Source organism: Petromyzon marinus, unplaced genomic scaffold (genome assembly GCF_048934315.1).
Source record: "Petromyzon marinus isolate PM22_M1 ecotype Great Lakes invasive population unplaced genomic scaffold, UKy_Petmar_22M1.pri1.0 PM_Scaffold_285, whole genome shotgun sequence".
Classification (NCBI taxonomy): Eukaryota; Metazoa; Chordata; class Hyperoartia; order Petromyzontiformes; family Petromyzontidae; genus Petromyzon; species Petromyzon marinus.
The window spans coordinates 50,001-74,547 of record NW_027423263.1 but is presented as its reverse complement, the minus strand read 5'-3'; the positions used below and the strand labels follow the sequence as shown (position 1 = coordinate 74,547).

Below are 24,547 nucleotides of genomic sequence, written 5' to 3'. Positions count from 1 at the left end.
TGTTGGTGTTGTCGTGGTTGTTGTTGGTGTGGTTGGTGTGGTTGGTGTGGTTGTTGTGGGTTGTTGTGGTTGTTGTTGTTGTGGTTGCTGTGGTTGTTGGTGTGGTTGGTGTTGTTGGTGTTGTCGTGGTTGTTGTTGGTGTGGTTGGTGTGGTTGGTGTGGTTGTTGTGGTTGTGGTTGTTGTTGTTGTTGTGGTTGGTGTGGTTGTTGCTGTGGTTGGTGTGGTTGGTGTGGTTGTTGTGGTTGTTGTGGTTGTGGTTGTTGTTGTGGTTGGTGTGGTTGTTGGTGTGGTTGGTGTTGTTGGTGTTGTCGTGGTTGTTGTTGGTGTGGTTGGTGTGGTTGGTGTGGTTGTTGGTGTTGTTGTGGTTGTTGTGGATGTTGTGGTTGTTGGTGTGGTTGGTGTTGTTGGTGTGGTTGTGGTTGGTGTGGTTGTGTTTGGGGTGGTTGTTGTTGTTGTGGTTGTTGTTGGTGTGGTTGGTGTTGTGGTTGGTGTGGTTGGTGTTGTGGTTGGTGTGGTTGGTGTTGTTGTTGTTGTGGTTGTTGTGGTTGTTGTGGTTGGTGTGGTTGTGTTGTTTGGTGTGGTTGTTGTTGTTGTTGTGGTTGTTGTTGTTGTTGTTGTTGGTGTGTTTGTGGTTGTTGTTGTGGTTGGTGTTGTTGGTGTGGTTGGTGTTGTTGTGGTTGTTGTTGTTGGTGTGGTTTTTGTTGTGGTTGTTGTTGGTGTGGTTGGTGTGGTTGGTGTTGTTGGTGTGGTTGGTGTTGGTGTTGTGGTTGTTGTGGTTGTGGTGGTTGTTGTGGTTGTTGTTGGTGTGGTTGTTGTGGTTGTTGTTGGTGTGGTTGTTGTTGTGGTTGGTGTTGGTGTGGTTGTTGTGGTTGTTGTGGTTGTTGTTGTTGTGGTTGGTGTGGTTGTTGGTGTGGTTGGTTTGTTGGTGTTGTGTGGTTGTTGTTGGTGTGGTTGGTGTGGTTGGTGTGGTTGTTGTGGTTGTTGTGGTTGTTGTTGTTGTTGTGGTTGCTGTGGTTGTGTGTGGTTGGTGTTGTTGGTGTTGTCGTGGTTGTTGTTGGTGTGGTTGGTGTGGTTGTTGTGGTTGTGGTTGTTGTTGTTGTTGTTGTTGTTGTGGTTGGTGTGGTTGTTGCTGTGGTTGGTGTGGTTGGTGTGGTTGTTGTGGTTGTTGTGGTTGTGGTTGGTGTGGTTGTTGGTGTGGTTGGTGTTGTTGGTGTTGTCGTGGTTGTTGTTGGTGTGGTTGGTGTGGTTGGTGTGGTTGTTGGTGTTGTTGTGGTTGTTGTGGATGTTGTGGTTGTTGGTGTGGTTGGTGTTGTTGGTGTGGTTGTGGTTTGTGTGGTTGTGTTTGGGGTGGTTGTTGTTGTTGTGGTTGTTGTGGTTGTTGTTGGTGTGGTTGGTGTTGTGGTTGGTGTGGTTGGTGTTGTGGTTGGTGTGGTTGGTGGTTGTTGTTGTTGTTGGTTGTTGTTGTTGTGGTTGTTGTGGTTGGTGTGGTTGTTGTTGTTGGTGTGGTTGTTGTTGTTGTGGTTGTTGTTGTGGTTGTTGTTGGTGTGGTTGTTGTGGTTGTTGTGGTTGTTGTGGTTGTTATGGTTGTGGTTGTTGGTGTGGTTGGTGTTGGTGTGGTTGTTGTTGATGTTGTGGTTGTTGGTGTGGTTGTGGTTGTTGGTGTGGTTGGTGTGGTTGTTGTGTTGTTGTTGTTGTTGTGGTTGGTGTGGTTGTTGGTGTGGTTGGTGTTGTTGATGTTGTCGTGGTTGTTGTTGGTGTGGTTCGTGTGGTTGGTGTGGTTGGTGTGGTTGTTGTGGTTGTGGTTGTTGTTGTGGTTGGTGTGGTTGTTGGTGTGGTTGGTGTGGTTGGTGTGGTTGGTGTGGTTGTTGTGGTTTGTGGTGTTGTTGTGGTTGGTGTGGTTGTTGGTGTGGTTGGTGTTGTCGTGGTTGTTGTTGGTGTGTGTTGTGTGTGTGTTGTGTGTGTGTGTTGTGTGTGCGAGTGTGTGTTGCGAGTGTGGTGTGTGTGGTGTGCGTTGTTGTTGTGGTGTTGTGTTGTGTGTTTTGTGGCGTGTTGTTGTGTGTGTGGTGTGCGAGTGTGTGTTGTGTGCGTGGTGTGTGTTGTTGCATGTCTTGTGTTGTGTGTTGTGTGCGTGGTGTGTGTTGTATGTGGTGTGCGAGTATGTGTTGTGGTGTGTGTGGTGTGCGAGTGTGTGGTGTGCGAGTGTGTATTGTTGTGTGTGTGTGCGAGTGTGTGTTGTTTGTGTGTGGTGTGCGAGTGTGTGTTGTGGTGTGCGAGTGTGTGTTGTGGTGTGCGAGTGTGTGGTGTGTGTGTTGGTGCGAGTGTGTGTTGGTGCGAGTGTGTGTTGTGTGTGTGGTGTGCGAGTGTGTGTTGTGTGTGGTGTGCGAGTGTGTGTTGTCTGTGGTGTGCGAGTGTGTGTTGTGTGTGTGTGGTGTGCGAGTGTGTGTGTGTGGTGTGCGAGTGTGTGTTGTGGTGTGCGAGTCTGTGTTGTGGTGTGCGAGTGTGTGGTGTGTGTGTTGGTGCGAGGGTGTGCGAGTGTGTGGTGTGTGTGTGGTGTGCGAGTGTGTGTTGTGTGTGTGGTGTGTGAGTGTGTGTTTGTGTGTGTGGTGTGTGAGTGTGTGTTGTGTGTGGTGTGTGTGTGGTGTGCGAGTGTGTGTGTGGTGTGCGAGTGTGTGTGGAGTGTGTGTGGTGTGCGAGTGTGTGTGTGGCGTGCGAGTGTGTGGTGTGTGTGTGGTGTGCGATTGTGTGTTGTGTGTGTGGTGTGCGATTGTGTGTGGTGTGTGTGGTGTGCGATTGTGTGTGGTGTGTGTGGTGTGCGAGTGTGTGTTGTGTGTGTGGTGTGCGATTGTGTGTTGTGTGTGTGGTGTGCGATTGTGTGTTGTGTGTGTGGTATGCGATTGTGTGTTGTGTGTGTGGTGTGCGATTGTGTGTGGTGTGCGAGTGTGTGTGTGTGTGGTGTGCGAGTGTGTGGTGTGTATGTGGTGTGCGAGTGTGTGTTGTGTGTATTGTTGCGTGGTGTGGGTGGGTGGATGGGAGAGTGGATGCGTGAGTGGCTGGGTGAGTGGTATGGTGAGTGGTATGGTGAGTGGCTGGGTGAGTGGTATGGTGAGTGGCTGGGTAAGTGAGTGGTATGGCAAGTGGTATGGTGAGTGGGTGAGTGGTATGGTGAGTGGGTGAGTGGTATGGTGAGTGGGTGAATGGTATGGTGAGTGGCTGGGTGAGTGGTATGGTGAGTGGCTGGGTGAGTGGTATGGTGAGTGGCTGGGTAAGTGAGTGGTATGGCAAGTGGTATGGTGAGTGGGTGAGTGGTATGGTGAGTGTGTGAGTGGTATGGTGAGTGGGTGAGTGGTATGGTGAGTGGCTGGGTGAGTGGTATGGTGAGTGGTATGGTGATGACGCTGTGCGTCCCTCTCTCTCTCTCTGTGCAGCTTTGATGACGAGGATGGTGAGGATGGTGAGGAACCCCATGTCACCAAGGTGAGCGGTGGTGGTGATGGTCGTGGTGGTGATGATGGTTGTGGTGGTGATGGTCGTGGTGGTGATGATGGTTGTAGTGGTGATGGTCGTGGTGGTGATGATGGTTGTGGTGGTGATGATGGTTTGTGGTGGTGATGGTCGTGGTGGTGATGATGGTTGTGGTGGTGATGGTCGTGGTGGTCATGATGGTTGTGGTGGTGATGGTCGTGGTGGTGATGATGGTTGTGGTGGTGATGATGGTTGTAGTGGTGATGGTCGTGGTGGTGATGATGGTTGTGGTGGTGATGGTCGTGGTGGTGATGATGGTCATGGTGGTGATGATGGTTGTGGTGGCGATGATGGTTGTGGTGGTGATGGTCGTGGTGGTGATGATGGTTGTGGTGGTGATGGTCGTGGTGGTGATGATGGTTGTGGTGGTGATGGTCGTGGTGGTGATGATGGTTGTGGTGGTGATGATGGTTGTAGTGGTGATGGTCGTGGTGGTGATGGTCGTGGTGGTGATGATGGTTGTAGTGGTGATGATGGTTGTAGTGGTGATGGTCATGGTGGTGGTGATGGTCGTGGTGGTGATGATGGTTGTGGTGGTGATGGTCGTGGTGGTGATGATGGTCGTGGTGGTGATGATGGTTGTGGTGGTGATGGTTGTGGTGGTGATGGTCGTGGTGGTGATGATTGTGGTGGTGATGGTTGTGGTGGTGATGATGGTTGTGGTGGTGATGGTCGTTGTGGTGATGATGGTTGTGGTGTGATGGTCGTGGTGGTGATGATGGTTGTGGTGTTGATGGTCGTGGTGGTGATGATGGTTGTGGTGGTGATGGTCGTGGTGGTGATGATGGTTGTGGTGGTGATGGTCGTGGTGGTGATGATGGTTGTGGTGGTGATGGTCGTGGTGGTGATGATGGTTGTGGTGGTGATGGTCGTGGTGGTGATGATGGTTGTGGTGGTGATGGTCCTGGTGGTGATGATGGTTGTGGTGGTGATGGTCGTGGTGGTGGTGGTGGTGGTGATGGTTGTGGTGGTGATGGTCGTGGTGGTGGTGATGGTTGTGGTGATGGTCGTGGTGGTGATGATGGTTGTGGTGGTGATGGTTGTGGTGGTGATGGTCGTGGTGGTGATGATGGTTGTGGTGGTGATGGTCGTGGTGGTGATGATGGTTGTGGTGGTGATGGTCGTGGTGGTGATGATGGTTGTGGTGGTGATGGTCGTGGTGGTGATGATGGTTGTGGTGGTGATGGTCGTGGTGGTGATGATGGTTGTGGTGGTGATGGTCGTGGTGGTGATGATGGTTGTGGTGGTGATAGTCGTGGTGGTGATGATGGTTGTGGTGGTGATGGTCGTGGTGGTGATGGTGATGGTTGTGGTGATGGTCGTGGTGATGATGGTTATGGTGGTGATGGTTGTGGTGGTGATGGTCGTGGTGGTGATGGTGATGGTGGTGATGATGATGGTGATGGTCGTGGTGGTGATGATGGTTGTAGTGGTGATGGTTGTGGTGGTGATGGTGGTTTTAGTGGTGATGGTCGTGGTGGTGATGATGGTTGTGCTGGTGATGGTGGTTGTAGTGGTGATGATGGTTGTGCTGGTGATGGTCGTGGTGGTGATGATGGTTGTGGTGGTGATGGTCGTGGTGGTGATGATGGTTGTGGTGATGATGGTCGTGGTGGTGATGGTTGTGGTGATGGTCGTGGTGGTGATGATGGTTGTGGTGGTGATGGTGATGGTTGTGGTGGTGATGATGGTTGTAGTAGTGATGGTTGTGGTGGTGATGGTGGTTGTAGTGGTGATGGTCGTGGTGGTGATGATGGGTGTGGTGGTGATGGTGGTTGTAGTGGTGATGATGGTTGTGGTAGTGATGGTCGTGGTGGTGATGATGGTTGTGGTGGTGATGGTCGTGGTGGTGATGATGGTTGTGGTGGTGATGGTCGTGGTGGTGATGATGGTTGTGGTGGTGATGGTCGTGGTGGTGATGATGGTTGTGGTGGTGATGGTCGTGATGATGGTTGTAGTGGTGATGATCGTGGTGGTGATGATTGTTGTAGTGGTGATGGTCGTGGTGGTGATGATGGTTGTAGTGTTTATGGTGGGGATGATGATGGTTGTAGTGTTGATGTTGGTGGTGGGGATGATGATGGTTGTAGTGTTTATGGTGGTGGTGGGGATGATGATGGTTGTAGTGTTGGTGGTGGGGATGATGATGGTTTTGGTGGTGGTAATGGTGGTGGGGATGATGATGGTTGTAGTATTTATGGTGGTGTTGGGGATGATGATGGTTGTAGTGTTGTTGGTGGTGGTGGGGATGATGATGGTTGTAGTGTTGGTGGTGGTGTTGGGGATGATGATGGTTGTAGTATTGATGGTGGTGGTGGGGATGATGATGGTTGTAGTGTTGATGGTGGTGGTGGTGGGGATGATGATGGTTGTAGTGTTGGTGGTGGTGTTGGGGATGATGATGGTTGTAGTATTGATGGTGGTGGTGGGGATGATGATGGTTGTGGTGGTGGTAATGGTGGTGGGGATGATGATGGTTGTAGTGTTGGTGGTGGTGGGGATGATGATGGATGTAGTGTTTATGGTGGGGATGATGATTGTTGTGGTGGTGGTGGTGTTGGGGATGATGATGGTTGTAGTGTTGGTGGTGGTGGTGGTGGGGATGATGATGGTTGTAGTGTTGGTGGTGGTGTTGGGGATGATGATGGTTGTAGTATTGATGGTGGTGTTGGGGATGATGATGGTTGTAGTGTTGATGGTGGTGTTGGGGATGATGATGGTTGTAGTATTGATGGTGGTGGTGGGGATGATGATGGTTGTGGTGGTGGTAATGGTGGTGGGGATGATGATGGTTGTAGTGTTGGTGGTGGTGGTGGGGATGATGATGGATGTAGTGTTTATAGTGGGGATGATGATTGTTGTGGTGGTGGTGGTGTTGGGGATGATGATGGTTGTAGTGTTGATGGTGCGGATGATGATGGTAGTAGTGTTGATGGTGGGGATAATGATGGTTGTAGTTTTAATGGTGGTGGTGGGGATGATGATGGTTGTGGTGGTGGTAATGGTGGTGGGGATGATGATGGATGTAGTGGTCGTGTTGGGGATGATGATTGTTGTCGTGGTGGTGTTGGGGATGATGATGGTTGTAGTATTGATGGTGCGGATGATGATGGTTGTAGTTTTGATGGTGGTGGTGGGGATGATGATGGTTGTGGTGGTGGTAATGGTGGTGGGGATGATGATGGATGTAGTGGTCGTGGTGGGGATGATGATTGTTGTGGTGGTGGTGTTGGGGATGATGATGGTTATAGTGTTGATGGTGCGGATGATGATGGAAGTAGTATTGATGGTGGGGATAATGATGGTTGTAGTTTTTATGGTGGTGGTGGGGATGATTGTTGTAGTGGTGGTGTTGGGGATGATGATGGTTGTAGTGTTGATGGTGGTGGTGGGGTTGATGATGGTTGTAGTATTGATGGTGGTGGTGTTGGGGATGATGATGGTTGTAGCGTTTATGGTGGTGGTGGGGATGATGATGGTTGTAGTGTTGGTGGTGGGGATGATGATGGTTTTGGTGGTGGTAATGGTGGTGGGGATGATGATGGTTGTAGTATTTGTGGTGGTGTTGGGGATGATGATGGTTGTAGTGTTGGTGGTGGTGGTGGGGATGATGATGGTTGTAGTGTTGGTGGTGTTGGGGATGATGATGGTTGTAGTATTGATGGTGGTGGTGGGGATGATGATGGTTGTAGTGTTGATGGTGGTGGTGGGGATGATGATGGTTGTAGTGTTGGTGGTGGTGTTGGGGATGATGATGGTTGTGGTGGTGGTAATGGTGGTGGGGATGATGATGGTTGTAGTGATGGTGGTGGTGGGGATGATGATGGATGTAGTGTTTATGGTGGGGATGATGATTGTTGTGGTGGTGGTGTTGGGGATGATGATGGTTGTAGTGGTGGTGGTGGGGATGATGATGGTTGTAGTGTTGGTGGTGGTGTTGGGGATGATGATGGTTGTAGTATTGATGGTGGTGTTGGAGATGATGATGGTTGTAGTGTTGATGGTGGTGTTGGGGATGATGATGGTTGTAGTATTGATGGTGGTGGTGGGGATGATGATGGTTGTGGTGGTGGTAATGGTGGTGGGGATGATGATGGTTGTAGTGTTGGTGGTGGTGGTGGGGATGATGATGGATGTAATTTTTATAGTGGGGATGATGATTGTTGTGGTGGTGGTGGTGTTGGGGATGATGATGGTTGTAGTGTTGATGGTGCGGATGATGATGGTAGTAGTGTTGATGGTGGGGATAATGATGGTTGTAGTTCTAATGGTGGTGGTGGGGATGATGATGGTTGTAGTGTTGGTGGTGGTGGTGGGGATGATGATGGTTGTAGTGTTGGTGGTGGTGTTGGGGATGATGATGGTTGTAGTATTGATGATGGTGGTGGTGGGGATGATGATGGTTGTAGTGTTGATGGTGGTGGTGGTGGGGATGATGATGGTTGTAGTGTTGGTGGTGGTGTTGGGGATGATGATGGTTGTAGTATTGATGGTGGTGGTGGGGATGATGATGGTTGTGGTGGTGGTAATGGTGGTGGGGATGATGTGGTTGTAGTGTTGGTGGTGGTGGGGATGATGATGGATGTAGTGTTTATGGTGGGGATGATGATTGTTGTGGTGGTGGTGGTGTTGGGGATGATGATGGTTGTAGTGTTGGTGGTGGTGTTGGGGATGATGATGGTTGTGGTGGTGGTAATGGTGGTGGGGATGATGATGGTTGTAGTGATGGTGGTGGTGGGGATGATGATGGATGTAGTGTTTATGGTGGGGATGATGATTGTTGTGGTGGTGGTGTTGGAGATGATGATGGTTGTAGTGGTGGTGGTGGGGATGATGATGGTTGTAGTGTTGGTGGTGGTGTTGGAGATGATGATGGTTGTAGTGTTGATGGTGGTGTTGGGGATGATGATGGTTGTAGTATTGATGGTGGTGGTGGGGATGATGATGGTTGTGGTGGTGGTAATGGTGGTGGGGATGATGATGGTTGTAGTGTTGGTGGTGGTGGTGGGGATGATGATGGATGTAATTTTTATAGTGGGGATGATGATTGTTGTGGTGGTGGTGGTGTTGGGGATGATGATGGTTGTAGTGTTGATGGTGCGGATGATGATGGTAGTAGTGTTGATGGTGGGGATAATGATGGTTGTAGTTCTAATGGTGGTGGTGGGGATGATGATGGTTGTAGTGTTGGTGGTGGTGTTGGGGATGATGATGGTTGTAGTATTGATGATGGTGGTGGTGGGGATGATGATGGTTGTAGTGTTGATGGTGGTGGTGGGGATGATGATGGTTGTAGTGTTGGTGGTGGTGTTGGGGATGATGATGGTTGTAGTATTGATGGTGGTGGTGGGGATGATGATGGTTGTGGTGGTGGTAATGGTGGTGGGGATGATGTGGTTGTAGTGTTGGTGGTGGTGGGGATGATGATGGATGTAGTGTTTATGGTGGGGATGATGATTGTTGTGGTGGTGGTGGTGTTGGGGATGATGATGGTTGTAGTGTTGGTGGTGGTGGTGGTGGGGATGATGATGGTTGTAGTGTTGGTGGTGGTGTTGGGGATGATGATGGTTGTAGTATTGATGGTGGTGTTGGGGATGATGATGGTTGTAGTGTTGATGGTGGTGTTGGGGATGATGATGGTAGTAGTATTGATGGTGGTGGTGGGGATGATGATGGTTGTAGTGTTGGTGGTGGTGGTGGGGATGATGATGGATGTAATTTTTATAGTGGGGATGATGATTGTTGTGGTGGTGGTGGTGTTGGGGATGATGATGGTTGTAGTGTTGATGGTGCGGATGATGATGGTAGTAGTGTTGATGGTGGGGATAATGATGGTTGTAGTTCTAATGGTGGTGGTGGGGATGATGATGGTTGTAGTGTTGGTGGTGGTGGTGGGGATGATGATGGTTGTAGTGTTGGTGGTGGTGTTGGGGATGATGATGGTTGTAGTATTGATGATGGTGGTGGTGGGGATGATGATGGTTGTAGTGTTGATGGTGGTGGTGGTGGGGATGATGATGGTTGTAGTGTTGGTGGTGGTGTTGGGGATGATGATGGTTGTAGTATTGATGGTGGTGGTGGGGATGATGATGGTTGTGGTGGTGGTAATGGTGGTGGGGATGATGATGGTTGTAGTGTTGGTGGTGGTGGGGATGATGATGGATGTAGTGTTTATGGTGGGGATGATGATTGTTGTGGTGGTGGTGGTGTTGGGGATGATGATGGTTGTAGTGTTGGTGGTGGTGGGGATGATGATGGTTGTAGTATTGATGGTGGTGTTGGGGATGATGATGGTTGTAGTGTTGATGGTGGTGTTGGGGATGATGATGGTAGTAGTATTGATGGTGGTGGTGGGGATGATGATGGTTGTGGTGGTGGTAATGGTGGTGGGGATGATGATGGTTGTAGTGTTGGCGGTGGTGGTGGGGATGATGATGGATGTAGTGTTTATAGTGGGGATGATGATTGTTGTGGTGGTGGTGGTGTTGGGGATGATGATGGTTGTAGTGTTGATGGTGCGGATGATGATGGTAGTAGTGTTGATGGTGGGGATAATGATGGTTGTAGTTTTAATGGTGGTGGTGGGGATGATGATGGTTGTGGTGGTGGTAATGGTGGTGGGGATGATGATGGATGTAGTGGTCGTGTTGGGGATGATGATTGTTGTCGTGGTGGTGGTGGTGGTGTTGGGGATGATGATGGTTGTAGTGTTGATGGTGCGGATGATGATGGTTGTAGTTTTGATGGTGGTGGTGGGGATGATGATGGTTGTGGTGGTGGTAATGGTGGTGGGGATGATGATGGATGTAGTGGTCGTGGTGGGGATGATGATTGTTGTGGTGGTGGTGTTGGGGATGATGATGGTTATAGTGTTGATGGTGCGGATGATGATGGAAGTAGTATTGATGGTGGGGATAATGATGGTTGTAGTTTTTATGGTGGTGGTGGGGATGATTGTTGTAGTGGTGGTGTTGGGGATGATGATGGTTGTAGTGTTGATGGTGGTGGTGGGGTTGATGATGGTTGTAGTATTGATGGTGGTGGTGTTGGGGATGATGATGGTTGTAGTGTTTATGGTGGTGGTGGGGATGATGATGGTTGTAGTGTTGGTGGTTGGGGATGATGATGGTTTTGGTGGTGGTAATGGTGGTGGGGATGATGATGGTTGTAGTATTTATGGTGGTGTTGGGGATGATGATGGTTGTAGTGTTGGTGGTGGTGGTGGGGATGATGATGGTTGTAGTGTTGGTGGTGGTGTTGGGGATGATGATGGTTGTAGTATTGATGGTGGTGGTGGGGATGATGAGGGTTGTAGTGTTGATGGTGGTGGTGGGGATGATGATGGTTGTAGTGTTGGTGGTGGTGTTGGGGATGATGATGGTGGTGAGGATGATGATGGTTGTGGTGGTGGTGGTAATGGTGGTGGGGATGATGATGGTTGTAGTGTTGGTGGTGGTGGGGATGATGATGGATGTAGTGTTTATGGTGGGGATGATGATTGTTGTGGTGGTGGTGTTGGGGATGATGATGGTTGTAGTGGTGGTGGTGGGGATGATGATGGTTGTAGTGTTGGTGGTGGTGTTGGGGATGATGATGGTTGTAGTATTGATGGTGGTGTTGGAGATGATGATGGTTGTAGTGTTGATGGTTGTGTTGGGGATGATGATGGTTGTAGTATTGATGGTGGTGGTGGGGATGATGATGGTTGTGGTGGTGGTAATGGTGGTGGGGATGATGATGGTTGTAGTGTTTGTGGTGGTGGTGGGGATGATGATGGATGTAATGTTTATAGTGGGGATGATGATTGTTGTGGTGGTGGTGGTGTTGGGGATGATGATGGTTGTAGTGTTGATGGTGCGGATGATGATGGTAGTAGTGTTGATGGTGGGGATAATGATGGTTGTAGTTCTAATGGTGGTGGTGGGGATGATGATGGTTGTGGTGGTGGTAATGGTGGTGGGGATGATGATGGATGTAGTGGTCGTGGTGGGGATGATGATTGTTGTCGTGGTGGTGGTGGTGTTGGGGATGATGATGGTTGTAGTGTTGATGGTGCGGATGATGATGGTTTTAGTTTTGATGGTGGTGGTGGGGATGATGATGGTTGTGGTGGTGGGGATGATGATGGATGTAGTGGTCGTGGTGGGGATAATGATGGTTGTAGTTTTTATGGTGGTGGTGGGGATGATTGTTGTAGTGGTGGTGTTGGGGATGATGATGGATGTAGTGGTGGTGGTGGGGATGATGATTGTTGTAGTGGTGGTGGTTGTGGTGGTTGTTGTTGATGTGGTGGTGGTGGTGGTGGTTGTGGTGGTTGCTGCGGTTGTGTAGATCTACTACTGCAGTCGGACTCACTCTCAGCTGGCTCAGTTCGTGCGCGAGCTCCAACGTAGCCCCTACGGAGCCAGCACGCGGCTCGTGAGCCTGGGCTCACGACAGGTGATGGCATCACCACCATCGCCATCATCATCATCGCCATCATCACCATCATCACCTCCACCGCCGTCATCATCATCACCATCACCGCCATCATCATCGCCATCATCTTTATCACCATCATCACCTCCACCATCACCGCCATCATCATCACCATCATCTTTATCACCATCATCACCTCCACCATCACCGCCGTCATCATCATCACCATCACCGCCATCATCATCGCCATCATCTTTATCACCATCATCACCTCCACCATCACCGCCATCATCATCGCCATCATCTTGATCACCATCATCACCTCCACCATCACCGCCATCATCATCACCATCACCGCCATCATCATCGCCATCATCTTTATCACCATCATCACCTCCACCATCACCGCCATCATCATCATCACCATCATCTTTATCACCATCATCACCTCCACCATCACCGCCATCATCATCATCACCACCATCACCGCCATCATCATCGCCATCATCTTTATCACCATCATCACCTCCACCATCACCGCCATCATCATCGCCATCATCTTTATCACCATCATCACCTCCACCATCACCGCCATCATCATCGCCATCATCATCACCTCCACCATCGCCGCCGTCATCATCATCACCACCACCGCCATCATCATCGCCATCATCTTTATCACCATCATCACCTCCACCATCACCGCCATCATCATCATCACCATCACCGCCATCATCATCGCCATCATCTTTATCACCATCATCACCTCCACCATCACCGCCGTCATCATCACCATCACCACCATCATCATCGCCATCATCTTTATCACCATCATCACCTCCACCATCACCGCCATCATCATCGCCATCATCTTTATCACCATCATCACCTCCACCATCACCACCGCCATCATCATCGCCATCATCTTTATCACCATCATCACCTCCACCATCACCACCATCATCACCTCCACCATCACCACCATCATCATCACCATCACCGCCGTCATCATCATCACCATCACCGCCATCATCATCACCATCATCTTTATCACCATCATCACCTCCACCATCACCACCGCCATCATCGCCATCATCTTTATCACCATCATCACCTCCACCATCACCACCGCCATCATCATCGCCATCATCTTTATCACCATCATCACCTCCACCATCACCGCTGTCATCATCACCATCACCACCACCGCCATCATCATCATCATCGCCATCATCTTTATCACCATCATCACCTCCACCATCACCGCCGTCATCATCATCATCATCACCATCACCGCCATCATCATCGCCATCATCTTTATCACCATCATCACCTCCACCATCACCGCGATCATCATCATCACCACCACCGCCATCATCATCGCCATCATCTTTATCACCATCATCACCTCCACCATCACCGCCATCATCATCGCCATCATCTTTATCACCATCATCACCTCCACCATCACCGCCATCATCATCGCCATCATCTTGATCACCATCATCACCTCCACCATCACCGCCATCATCATCACCATCACCGCCATCATCATCGCCATCATCTTTATCACCATCATCACCTCCACCATCACCGCCATCATCATCATCACCATCACCGCCATCATCATCGCCATCATCTTTATCACCATCATCACCTCCACCATCACCACCGTCATCATCATCATCACCATCACCGCCATCATCATCGCCATCATCTTTATCACCATCATCACCTCCACCATCACCGCCGTCATCATCATCATCACCATCACCGCCATCATCATCACCACCATCGCCATCATAACTACCATCACCTCCACCATCACCGCCATCATCATCACCATCACCGCCATCATCATCATCACCACCATCGTCATCATAACTACCATCACCGGCATCATCATCACCACTCTTATCATCACCATCATCACTGCCATATCCGCCATCATCACCACCATCACCGCCATCATCATCATCACCATCATCACCGCCATAACCACTATCACCACCATCACCACCACCAACATCACTATCACCATCACCACCATCACCACCCATCATTACCACCATCAAAGACAAAGATCCCCCGTATAGCCTTAACAGACTGTAGGGGCAAGTGCTGTTAGCGAGCAGCACCTGTGAAGGCCGGCACGGCAACATCACGCCCGGCCGCCTTTGTCTCCCCAGCGGCGATGTTTACACATCGCACCAGGTCCTCACTTGAGGCTGAGTCGACCTAGGGGAGGCCCAGGACCGGTTCAGACAATCGTCACTGGTGTTGGCCATGAGCGGGAATCGAACTGGGCTCGCCGGGTTCGTAGCGTGTCTATGTGTGCATCTGTGTGTGCGTGTGGACTCTGTGTGTATGTCTAGTGGATTCGGGAGACAACACTTATTTATTAATGAACACAACAGTTATGCATAGGGTGGTGACCCACCGACTTAGCCTAGCTAACACACAACTTCCCAGATACTCTAGCGCAGGGGTCGGCAAGCTATGGCTCGCGAGCCAGACGTGGCTCTTTTTCGATGACTGCATCTGGCTCGCAAATAAATCTTAGCTGACTTATAAGACCTCTGCTGTGTGTACGTATTTGTCAGCTAAGAGTTATTTGCGAGCCACATGCAGTCATCGAAAGAGCAAGAAAGAGCAAGGATTATTCAACGTCGCCTCGCCAGGCACGCTGAGGAGAGAGAGGCTTGCGGAGCCCCAGTGTTGGTTTCAGGAAAGGGCGGTCCTGCACAGATGCCATATTTTCTGTCCGTCTGCTACAGCAGAGGTCTTATAAGTCAGCTGAGATTTATTTGCGAGCCAGATGCAGTCATCGAAAGAGCAAGGATTATTCAACGTCGCCTCGCCAGGCACGCTGAGGAGAGAGAGGCTTGCGGAGCCCCAGTGTGGTTTCAGGAAAGGGCGGTCCTGCACAGATGCCATATTTTCTGTCCGTCTGCTACAGCAGGGGTCTTATAAGTCAACTAAGATTTATTTGCGAGCCAGATGCAGTCATCGAAAGAGCAAGAAAGAGCAAGGATTATTCAACGTCGCCTCGCCAGGCACGCCGAGGAGAGAGAGGCTTGCGGAGCCCCAATGTTGGTTTCAGGAAAGGGCGGTCCTGCACAGATGCCATATTTTCTGTCCGTCTGCTACAGCAGAGGTCTTGTAAGTCAGCTGAGATTTATTTGCGAGCCAGATGCAGTCATCGAAAGAGCCACGTCTGGCTCGCGAGCCATCGGCTGCCGACCCCTTCTCTAGCGTGACCCCAGCCAGGTGGGCTACTGGGCAGGCCCGCTGCCTGGAGGCTTGACTCCTGACGATGCGTCTTCGTTCTTGATACGGGCAGCAGCCTCGAACCTCGTGAGGAGGCTGCTTATGGTGGGCCTCGGCCACGCCTCCCTTCGAGAACCCTCTCGAAGCCCCCCCACTTCTGTCCACGTGCCCCCCCCCCCCTCCGAGGTGCCCCCTAGGCTCCCGGCCCCCCACTGGGGTCCAGTCACGTGTTCCAGCCGGGGTCACAGAGAGCGCCACGACCTCACACCACCCCCTGTCGTCATTCCCGCCTCCAGCCGGGATGACGTCATGTGTGTGTGTGTGTAGACCCGCGTGGTCCTGCACGCTGCCCCGCAAAGTGACGTCACACGTGTGCGTGTGTGTACACGGTAGTGATGCTACCGTCGCTACACCTGTATCTGTGTGTATGTATCTACGTGTGTATCTGTGTGTGCGTGTAGACTCTGCGCGTGTGTATCTGTGTGTACGTATCTATGTGTGTGTGTGTGCTTGTAGACTCTGTGTGTGTGTGTATCTGTATGTGTGTATCTGTGTGTGTGTATGTGTGCGTGTGTGCGTGTAGACTCTGTGTGTGTGTGTATCTGTGTGTGTGTGTATCTGACCCTGTTGACGGCTGTGGTGCCTCAAATATTGGAAGAAGTCACCCCCTGTGAGTGGCTGGCTGAGGTGCCATCTGTTGAGGGAGTACTGAAGGCGATCCGGAGTCTGAAACCAGGAAAGGCACCGGGCAAAGATGATCTCCCAAGCGAAATGCTGAGGGAGGGTGGCGTTTGTGCACAGACTGCCCTATATGACATCATAACAACAGTCTGGACCACTCGACGGGTTCTGCAGGATTGGAAGGATGCCCTGGTGGTCCCCCTTTTTAAGAAGGGGGACCGCACACTGTAACAACTACAGGGGCATCTCACTCCTCAGTGTGCCGGGAAAGGTCCTGGCAAGGATTATTCAACATCGCCTTGCCAGGCACGCTGAGGAGAGGCTTGCGGAGCCCCAGTGCGGTTTCAGGAAAGGGCGGTCCTGCACAGATGCCATATTTTCTGTCCGTCTGCTACAGCAGAGGTGTAGGGAATTCCAGCAAGACCTACATCTCTGCTTTATTGACCTGGTCAAGGCCTATGGTACCATCAGTAGGCCTGGGCTCTGGGTTGTTCTTCGTGCTTTTGGTGTCCCTGACCCCCTGCTCACGATCATTAAGGACCTTCATGATGGTGAGCGGGCCCGGGTAAAACTACGTGGCCGTGAGTCAGAGCCATTCCCTGTACACCTTGGGGTGCGACAGGGATGTCCTCTGGCTCCCACATTATTTAACATTTATTTGACCACGTAGTTCGTGAAGCCTTCAATAGCTGTACCGGGGGAATCTCCATTTGGTACAGATATAATGGGAGGCTGATCGATGCCCGGGTGCGGTCAAGGGATGGCTCCCTATTGCTCAACCACGTTATGTATGCCAATGATTTGGTAATAGCTGCTCATTCAGAGGAGGAGTTGGAGACGCTGCTGCTGAGACTGTAGCGTGCAACTAAGAGATGGAGCCTTACCATCAGCCCCACCAAAACTAAGCACCTGCCTGGGTATTTTGTACCATCGGACACTCCACCCCCACAACTCCCAATCGGTGATGGGGCAGTTGTGGAGAGAGTGGAGAGTTTCCCATACCTGGGCAGTGTGCTTATGACCGGCTCCAGTTTAACAGCAGAGGTCTCACTCCAAATCAGTCGAGCGGCAATATCTTTTCATCGGTTGCGTAACGCTGCTGTGTGGAAGCTACCTGGTCTATCGCTCCGCACTAAGCTTCAGGTCTTCTCGGCCACGGTCATTCCCTCCCTTCTCTACGCTTGCGAAACGTGGACCCCCCTAATGGAACATCTTCGCCGGTTAGAAACTTTTAGTCTAGCCTGCCTACGATCCATCCTGGGTTTAATCAGGCTGGATTGTGTGAGGAGCTCACAAATCCTTGAAAGATCTGGGCAAGGTCCCATCGGTGAGCTCTTCCGGTAGGCAAGGCTGCGTTGGCTGGGTCATGTAGCCCGCATGCCCAGCCACCGCATGCCGAAACAGCTTTTGTTTGGCCGGATCGAGGGGGCTAAACGGGCGCGGCACGGGCTAGAGAAGAGATGGAGTGATGTGGTACAGGAGGACGTGGAGCTGAGTGGACTTGCCGATGGCCGGTACCAGCGGTGTCAAGATCGGCCTCTGTGGAGTGAAACTCGTGAAGGATGCTACTGGGCAGTTGGAGGTAGTCGCCCTCCAACAACAACGGAGGGCGGAGGAGCGACGCTCACAACAACGAGCGGAGCGCCGGGTGGCTAAAGCACAGCAGGTTGGCACAGTAGGGGGCACAGGTGGTGCATCGGCCAGTCATCTCAGTCATCTCAGTCAGTCGACCCGTGGCACTTGGGTCTGCCCCGTGACCTCCTGCCCGCAGGCGTTCGACACTTCACGTGGCCTGGCACAAGCGTCGTGGTGACGTCACCGCCACTTAGTGGCGAATGGCGGTTGTTGTTGTGTGTATGTGTGTGTGAGTATCTGTGTGTATGTATGTCTATGTGTATGTGTTTATGTGTGCGTGTAGACTCTGTGTGTGTGTATCTGTATATGTGTGCGTGTAGACTCTTGTGTATGTGTATCTGTATGTGTGTATCTGTATGTGTGTGTGTGTGTCTGTATGTGTCAATGTATGTGTCTATGTGTGCGTGTAGACTCTGTGTGTGTGTATCTGTATGTATGTGTGTGCGTGTAGACTCTCTCTATGTGTATCTGTATGTGTGTGTGTGTGCGTGTAGAGACTGTGTGTGTGTGTATCTGTATGTGTGTGTGTGTGTGCGTGTAGAGACTGTGTGTGTGTGTATCTGTATGTGTGTGTGTGCGTGTAGAGACTGTGTATCTGTATGTGTGTATATGTGTGTGTGTGTGCGTGTAGACTCTGTGTGTGTGTATCTGTATGTGTGTGTCTGTATGTGTGCGTGTAGACTCTGTGTGTGTGTATTTGTATGTATGTGTGTGTGTATCTGAATATGTGTGTGCGTGTGTGCGTGTAGACTCTGTGTGTGTAGACTCTGTGTGTGTGTATCTGTATGTATGTGTGTGTGTATCTGAATATGTGTGCGTGTGTGCGTGTAGACTCTGTGTGTATCTGAATGTGTGTGCGTGTGTGCGTGTAGACTCTGTGTGTGAACGCCGAGGTGCGGAGGCTGCGCTCTCTCCAGGCCATCAACGAACGCTGCCTGGAGCTGCAGAGGAACAAACCACGTGGGTACCAGCGCTAGGCCATAGACCCTAGACTCTAGCCCTGTACCCTAACACTAGACCTAGACTCTAGCCCTGTACCCTAACACTAGACCTAGACTCTAGCCCTGTGACTCAACACTAGACCTAGACTCTAGCCTTGTAACCTAACACTAAACCTAGACTCTAGCCCTGTACCCTAACACTAGACCTAGACTCTAGCCCTGTACCCTAACACTAAACCTAGACTCTAGCCTTGTACCCTAACACTAAACCTAGACTCTAGCCTTGTACCCTAACACTAGACCTAGACTCTAGCCTTGTACCCTAACACTAGACCTAGACTCTAGCCTTGTACCCTAACACTAAACCTAGACTCTAGCTCTGTACCCTAATACTAGACCTAGACTCTAGCCTTGTACCCTAACACTAAACCTAGACTCTAGCTCTGTACCCTAACACTAGACCTAGACTCTAGCCTTGTACCCTAACACTAGACCTAGACTCTAGCCCTGTGACTCAACACTAGACCTAGACTCTAGCCTTGTAACCTAACACTAAACCTAGACTCTAGCCCTGTACCCTAACACTAGACCTAGACTCTAGCCCTGTACCCTAACACTAAACCTAGACTCTAGCCTTGTACCCTAACACTAAACCTAGACTCTAGCCTTGTACCCTAACACTAGACCTAGACTCTAGCCTTGTACCCTAACACTAGACCTAGACTCTAGCCTTGTACCCTAACACTAAACCTAGACTCTAGCTCTGTACCCTAACACTAGACCTAGACTCTAGCCTTGTACCCTAACACTAGACCTAGACTCTAGCCCTGTACCCTAACACTAGACCTAGACTCTAGCCTTGTACCCTAACACTAGACCTAGACTCTAGCCCTGTACCCTAACACTAGACCTAGACTCTAGCTCTGTACCCTAACACTAGACCTAGACTCTAGCCCTGTACCGTAACACTAAACCTAGACTCTAGCCTTGTACCCTAACACTAGACCTAGACTCTAGCCTTGTACCATTACACTAAACCAAGACTCTTGCCCTGTACCCTAACACTAGACCTAGACTCTAGCCTTGTACCCTAACACTAGACCTAGACTCTAGCCTTGTACCCTAACACTAAACCTAGACTCTAGCCCTGTACCCTAACACTAGACCTAGACTCTAGCCTTGTACCATTACACTAAACCAAGACTCTTGCCCTGTACCCTAACACTAGACCTAGACTCTAGCCTTGTACCCTAACACTAGACCTAGACTCTAGCCTTGTACCCTAACACTAGACCTAGACTCTAGCCCTGTGACTCAACACTAGACCTAGACTCTAGCCCTGTACCCTAACACTAGACCTAGACTCTAGCCTTGTACCCTAACACTAGACCTAGACTCTAGCCTTGTACCCTAACACTAAACCTAGACTCTAGCCTTGTACCCTAACACTAAACCTAGACTCTAGCTCTGTACCCTAACACTAAACCTAGACTCTAGCCTTGTACCCTAACACTAAACCTAGACTCTAGCTCTGTACCCTAACACTAAACCTAGACTCTAGCCTTGTACCCTAACACTAAACCTAGACTCTAGCCTTGTACCCCAACACTAAACCTAGACTCTAGCCCTGTACCCTAACACTAAACCTAGACTCTAGCCTTGTACCCTAACACTAAACCTAGACTCTAGCCTTGTACCCTAACACTAAACCTAGACTCTAGCCCTGTACCCTAATACTAGACCTAGACTCTAGCCCTGTACCCTAACACTAGACCTAGACTCTAGCCTTGTACCCTAACACTAAACCTAGACTCTAGCCTTGTACCATAACACTAGACCTAGACTCTAGCCCTGTACCCCAACACTAAACCTAGACTCTAGCCTGGCACCCTGACACTAGACCTAGACTCTAGCCTTGTACCCTAACACTAGACCTAGACTCTAGCCCTGTGACTCAACACTAGACCTAGACTCTAGCCTTGTAACCTAAGACTAAACCTAGACTCTAGCCTTGTACCCTAACACTAGACCTAGACTCTAGCCTTGTACCGTAACACTAAACCTAGACTCTAGCCTTGTACCCTAACACTAGACCTAGACTCTAGCCCTGTACCCCAACATTAAACCTAGACTCTAGCCTTGTACCCTAACACTAAACCTAGACTCTAGCCCTGTGACTTAACACTAGACCTAGACTCTAGCCTTGTAACCTAAGACTAAACCTAGACTCTAGCCTTGTACCCTAACACTAGACCCTAGACTCTAGCCCTGTACCCTAACACTAGACCTAGACTCTAGCCTTGTACCCTAACACTAAACCTAGACTCTAGCCTTGTACCCTAACACTAGACCTAGACTCTAGCCCTGTACCCCAACACTAAACCTAGACTCTAGCCTTGCACCCTAACACTAGACCTAGACTCTAGCCTTGTACCCTAACACTAGACCTAGACTCTAGCCCTGTGACTCAACACTAGACCTAGACTCTAGCCTTGTAACCTAAGACTAAACCTAGACTCTAGCCCTGTACCCTAACACTAGACCTAGACTCTAGCCTTGTACCCTAAGACTAAACCTAGACTCTAGCCTTGTACCCTAACACTAAACCTAGACTCTAGCCTTGTACCCTTACACTAGACCCTAGACTCTAGCCCTGTACCCTAACACTAAAACCAAACCCCTAGACCCACTATAAACTCATAGAGACCCACTCTTAAAACCACTCTTACACCCACACTAAACCCATATAAACCACTCTTACACCCACACTAGACCCACTATAAACCACTCTTACACCCACACTAGACCCACTATAAACCACTCTTACACCCACACTAGACCCACTATAAACCACTCTTACACCCACACTAAACCCACTATAAACCACTCTTACACCCACACTAAACCCACTATAAACCACTCTTACACCCACACTAGACCCACTATAAACCACTCTTACACCCACACTAGACCCACTATGAACCACTCTTACACCCACACTAAACCCACTATAAACCACTCTTACACCCACACTAAACCCACTATAAACCACTCTTACACCCACACTAAACCCACTATAAACCACTCTTACACCCACACTAGACCCACTATAAACCACTCTTACACCCACACTAGACCCACTATGAACCACTCTTACACCCACACTAAACCCACTATAAACCACTCTTACACCCACACTAAACTCACTATAAACCACTCTTACACCCACACTAAACCCACTATAAACCACTCTTACACCCACACTAAACCCACTATAAACCACTCTTACACCCACACTAAACTCACTATAAACCACTCTTACACCCACACTAAACCCACTATAAACCACTCTTACACCCACACTAAACCCATATAAACCACTCTTACACCCTCACTAAACCCATATAAACCACTCTTACACCCACACTAAACCCACTATAAACCACTCTTACACCCACACTAAACCCACTATAAACCACTCTTACACCCACACTAAACCCACTATAAACCACTCTTACACCCACACTAAACCCACTATAAACCACTCTTACACCCACACTAAACCCATATAAACCACTCTTACACCCACACTAAACCCACTCTTGCACCCACACTAAACCCACTCTTACACCCACACTAAACCCACACTAAACCCACACTAAACCCACTATAAACCACTCTTACACCCACTATAAACCACTCTTACACCCACTATAAACCACTCTTACACCCACACTAAACCCACTCTTACACCCACACTAAACCCACACTAAACCCACACTAAACCCACTATAAACCACTCTTACACCCACACTAAACCCACACTAAACCCACACTAAACCCACTCTTACACCCACACTAAACCCACACTAAACCCGCACTAAACCCACTCTATCCCCCACTCTCACACGCACAGGTGAGACACGGGCGCCTCAGGAAGAGGGGTGTTTGAGCGATAAGAAGAGGAGGAGGAGGAGAGGCGGTGGTGCCGCGGTGAGCGGCCCCTGCCCCTACCGGGCCCCCAGCTCGGTGTGGGAAGTTTCCCAGGCGGCGCTGTCTCGCCCCGCCGACATTGAGGAGCTCGCCGCACTCGGGAAACGCCTGGGAGGCTGCCCTTACTACGGGGGCAGGGCAGCCCTGCCATCGGCGGAGGTGTGTGTGTGTGTGGGTTGGTGAGTGGATGAGTTGGTTGGTGAGTGGGTGAATGAGTGGGCGGGGGGTGGGTGGGTGGGTGAGTGAGTGGGTGAGTGAGTGGTTGAGTGAGAGGGTGGCTGAATGAGTGAGCGGTGGTTGTGCCGCTGTACGTGGTGGTGGTTGTGCCGCCGCAGGTGGTGGTGGTTGTTGTGCCGCTGTACGTGGTGGTGGTTGTGCCGCTGTACGTGGTGGTGGTTGTGCCACCGTACGTGGTGGTGGTGGTTGTGCTGCTGTACGTGGTGGTGGTGGTTGTGTCGCTGTACGTGGTGGTGGTGGTTGTGCCGCTGTACTTGGTGGTGGTGGTTGTGCCGCTGTACTTGGTGGTGGTTGTGCCGCCATACGTGGTGGTGGTGGTTGTGCTGCTGTACGTGGTGGTGGTGGTGGTGGTTGTGCCACTGTACGTGGTGGTGGTGGTGGTTGTGCTGCTGTACGTGGTGGTGGTGGTTGTGTCGCTGTACGTGGTGGTGGTGGTGGTTGTGCCGCTGTACGTGGTGGTGGTGGTGGTGGTGGTTATGCCACTGTACGTGGTGGTGGTGGTGGTGGTTGTGCCACTGTACGTGGTGGTGGTGGTGGTGGTTGTGCCACCGCAGGTGGTGGTGGTTGTGTCGCTGTACGTGGTGGTGTTGGTTGTGCCGCTGTACGTGGTGGTGGTGGTTGTGCCACTGTACGTGGTGGTGGTGGTTGTGCCGCTGTACGTGATGGTGGTGGTGTTGGTTGTGCCGCTGTACGTGGTGGTGGTGGTGGTGTTGGTTGTGCCGCTGTACGTGGTGGTGGTGGTGTTGGTTGTGCCGCTGTACGTGGTGGTGGTGGTGGTGTTGGTTGTGCCGCTGTACGTGGTGGTGGTGTTGGTTGTGCCGCTGTACGTGGTGGTGGTGGTGTTGGTTGTGCCGCTGTACGTGGTGGTGGTGGTTGTGCCACTGTACGTGGTGGTGGTGGTTGTGCCGCTGTACGTGATGGTGGTGGTGTTGGTTGTGCCGCTGTACGTGGTGGTGGTGGTGGTGTTGGTTGTGCCGCTGTACGTGGTGGTGGTGGTGTTGGTTGTGCCGCTGTACGTGGTGGTGGTGGTGGTGTTGGTTGTGCCGCTGTACGTGGTGGTGGTGTTGGTTGTGCCGCTGTACGTGGTGGTGGTGGTGTTGGTTGTGCCGCTGTACATGGTGGTGGTGGTGTTGGTTGTGCCGCTGTACATGGTGGTGGTGGTGTTGGTTGTGCCGCTGTACGTGGTGGTGGTGATGGTGGTGGTGGTGGTGGTGATGGTGGTGGTGGTGGTGGTTGTGCTGCTGTACGTGGTGGTGGTGGTGGTGGTTGTGCCGCTGTACGTGGTGGTGGTGGTTGTGGTGGTGGTGGTGATGGTGGTGGTGGTGGTTGTGCCGCCGCAGGTGGTGGTGGTGGTGGTGGTGTTGGTTGTGCCGCTGTACGTGGTGGTGGTGGTGGTTGTGCCGCTGTACGTGGTGGTGGTGGTGGTGGTGGTGGTTGTGGTGGTGGTGATGGTAGTGGTGGTGGTTGTGGTGGTTGTGCCGCCGCAGGTGGTGGTGCTGCCCTACCACACGCTGCTGAACGCGGCCGCGCGGCGAGCGGCGGGCGCCCGCCTGGCGGGGCAGGTGGTGGTGATTGACGAAGCTCACAACCTGGTGGACACCATCACGGACATACACAGCGCCCGCGTCACCGGATCTCAGGTCAGCGGGTCACCGGATCACTGGGTCACCGGGTTACTGGGTCACTGGGTTACTGAGTCACTGGGTTGCTGGGTCACTGGGTCACGGGGTCACTGTTACTGAGTCACTGGGTCACTGAGTCACTGGGTTACTGGGTTGCTGGGTTGCTGGGTCACTGGATTACTGGGTTACTGAGTCACTGGGTCACTGGGTTACTGAGTCACTGGGTT

The 24,547-nt window shown here is 51.1% G+C and overlaps 1 protein-coding gene across 1 annotated transcript in view; it reads left to right on the top strand.

The window, feature by feature from the left end:
• Positions 1–3,288: 3,288 nt before the first annotated feature.
• DDX11 (DEAD/H-box helicase 11) overlaps positions 3,289–24,547 on the top strand; it is a 60,377-nt gene continuing 39,118 nt past the window's right edge. Inside the window, exons 1-6 of the mRNA XM_076064020.1 lie at positions 3,289–3,299; positions 3,427–3,475; positions 11,855–11,962; positions 18,400–18,487; positions 22,385–22,620; positions 24,186–24,338. Of these exons, the coding sequence (XP_075920135.1) occupies positions 3,289–3,299; positions 3,427–3,475; positions 11,855–11,962; positions 18,400–18,487; positions 22,385–22,620; positions 24,186–24,338 (645 nt within the window). The remainder of the gene's footprint in view (positions 3,300–3,426; positions 3,476–11,854; positions 11,963–18,399; positions 18,488–22,384; positions 22,621–24,185; positions 24,339–24,547) is intronic.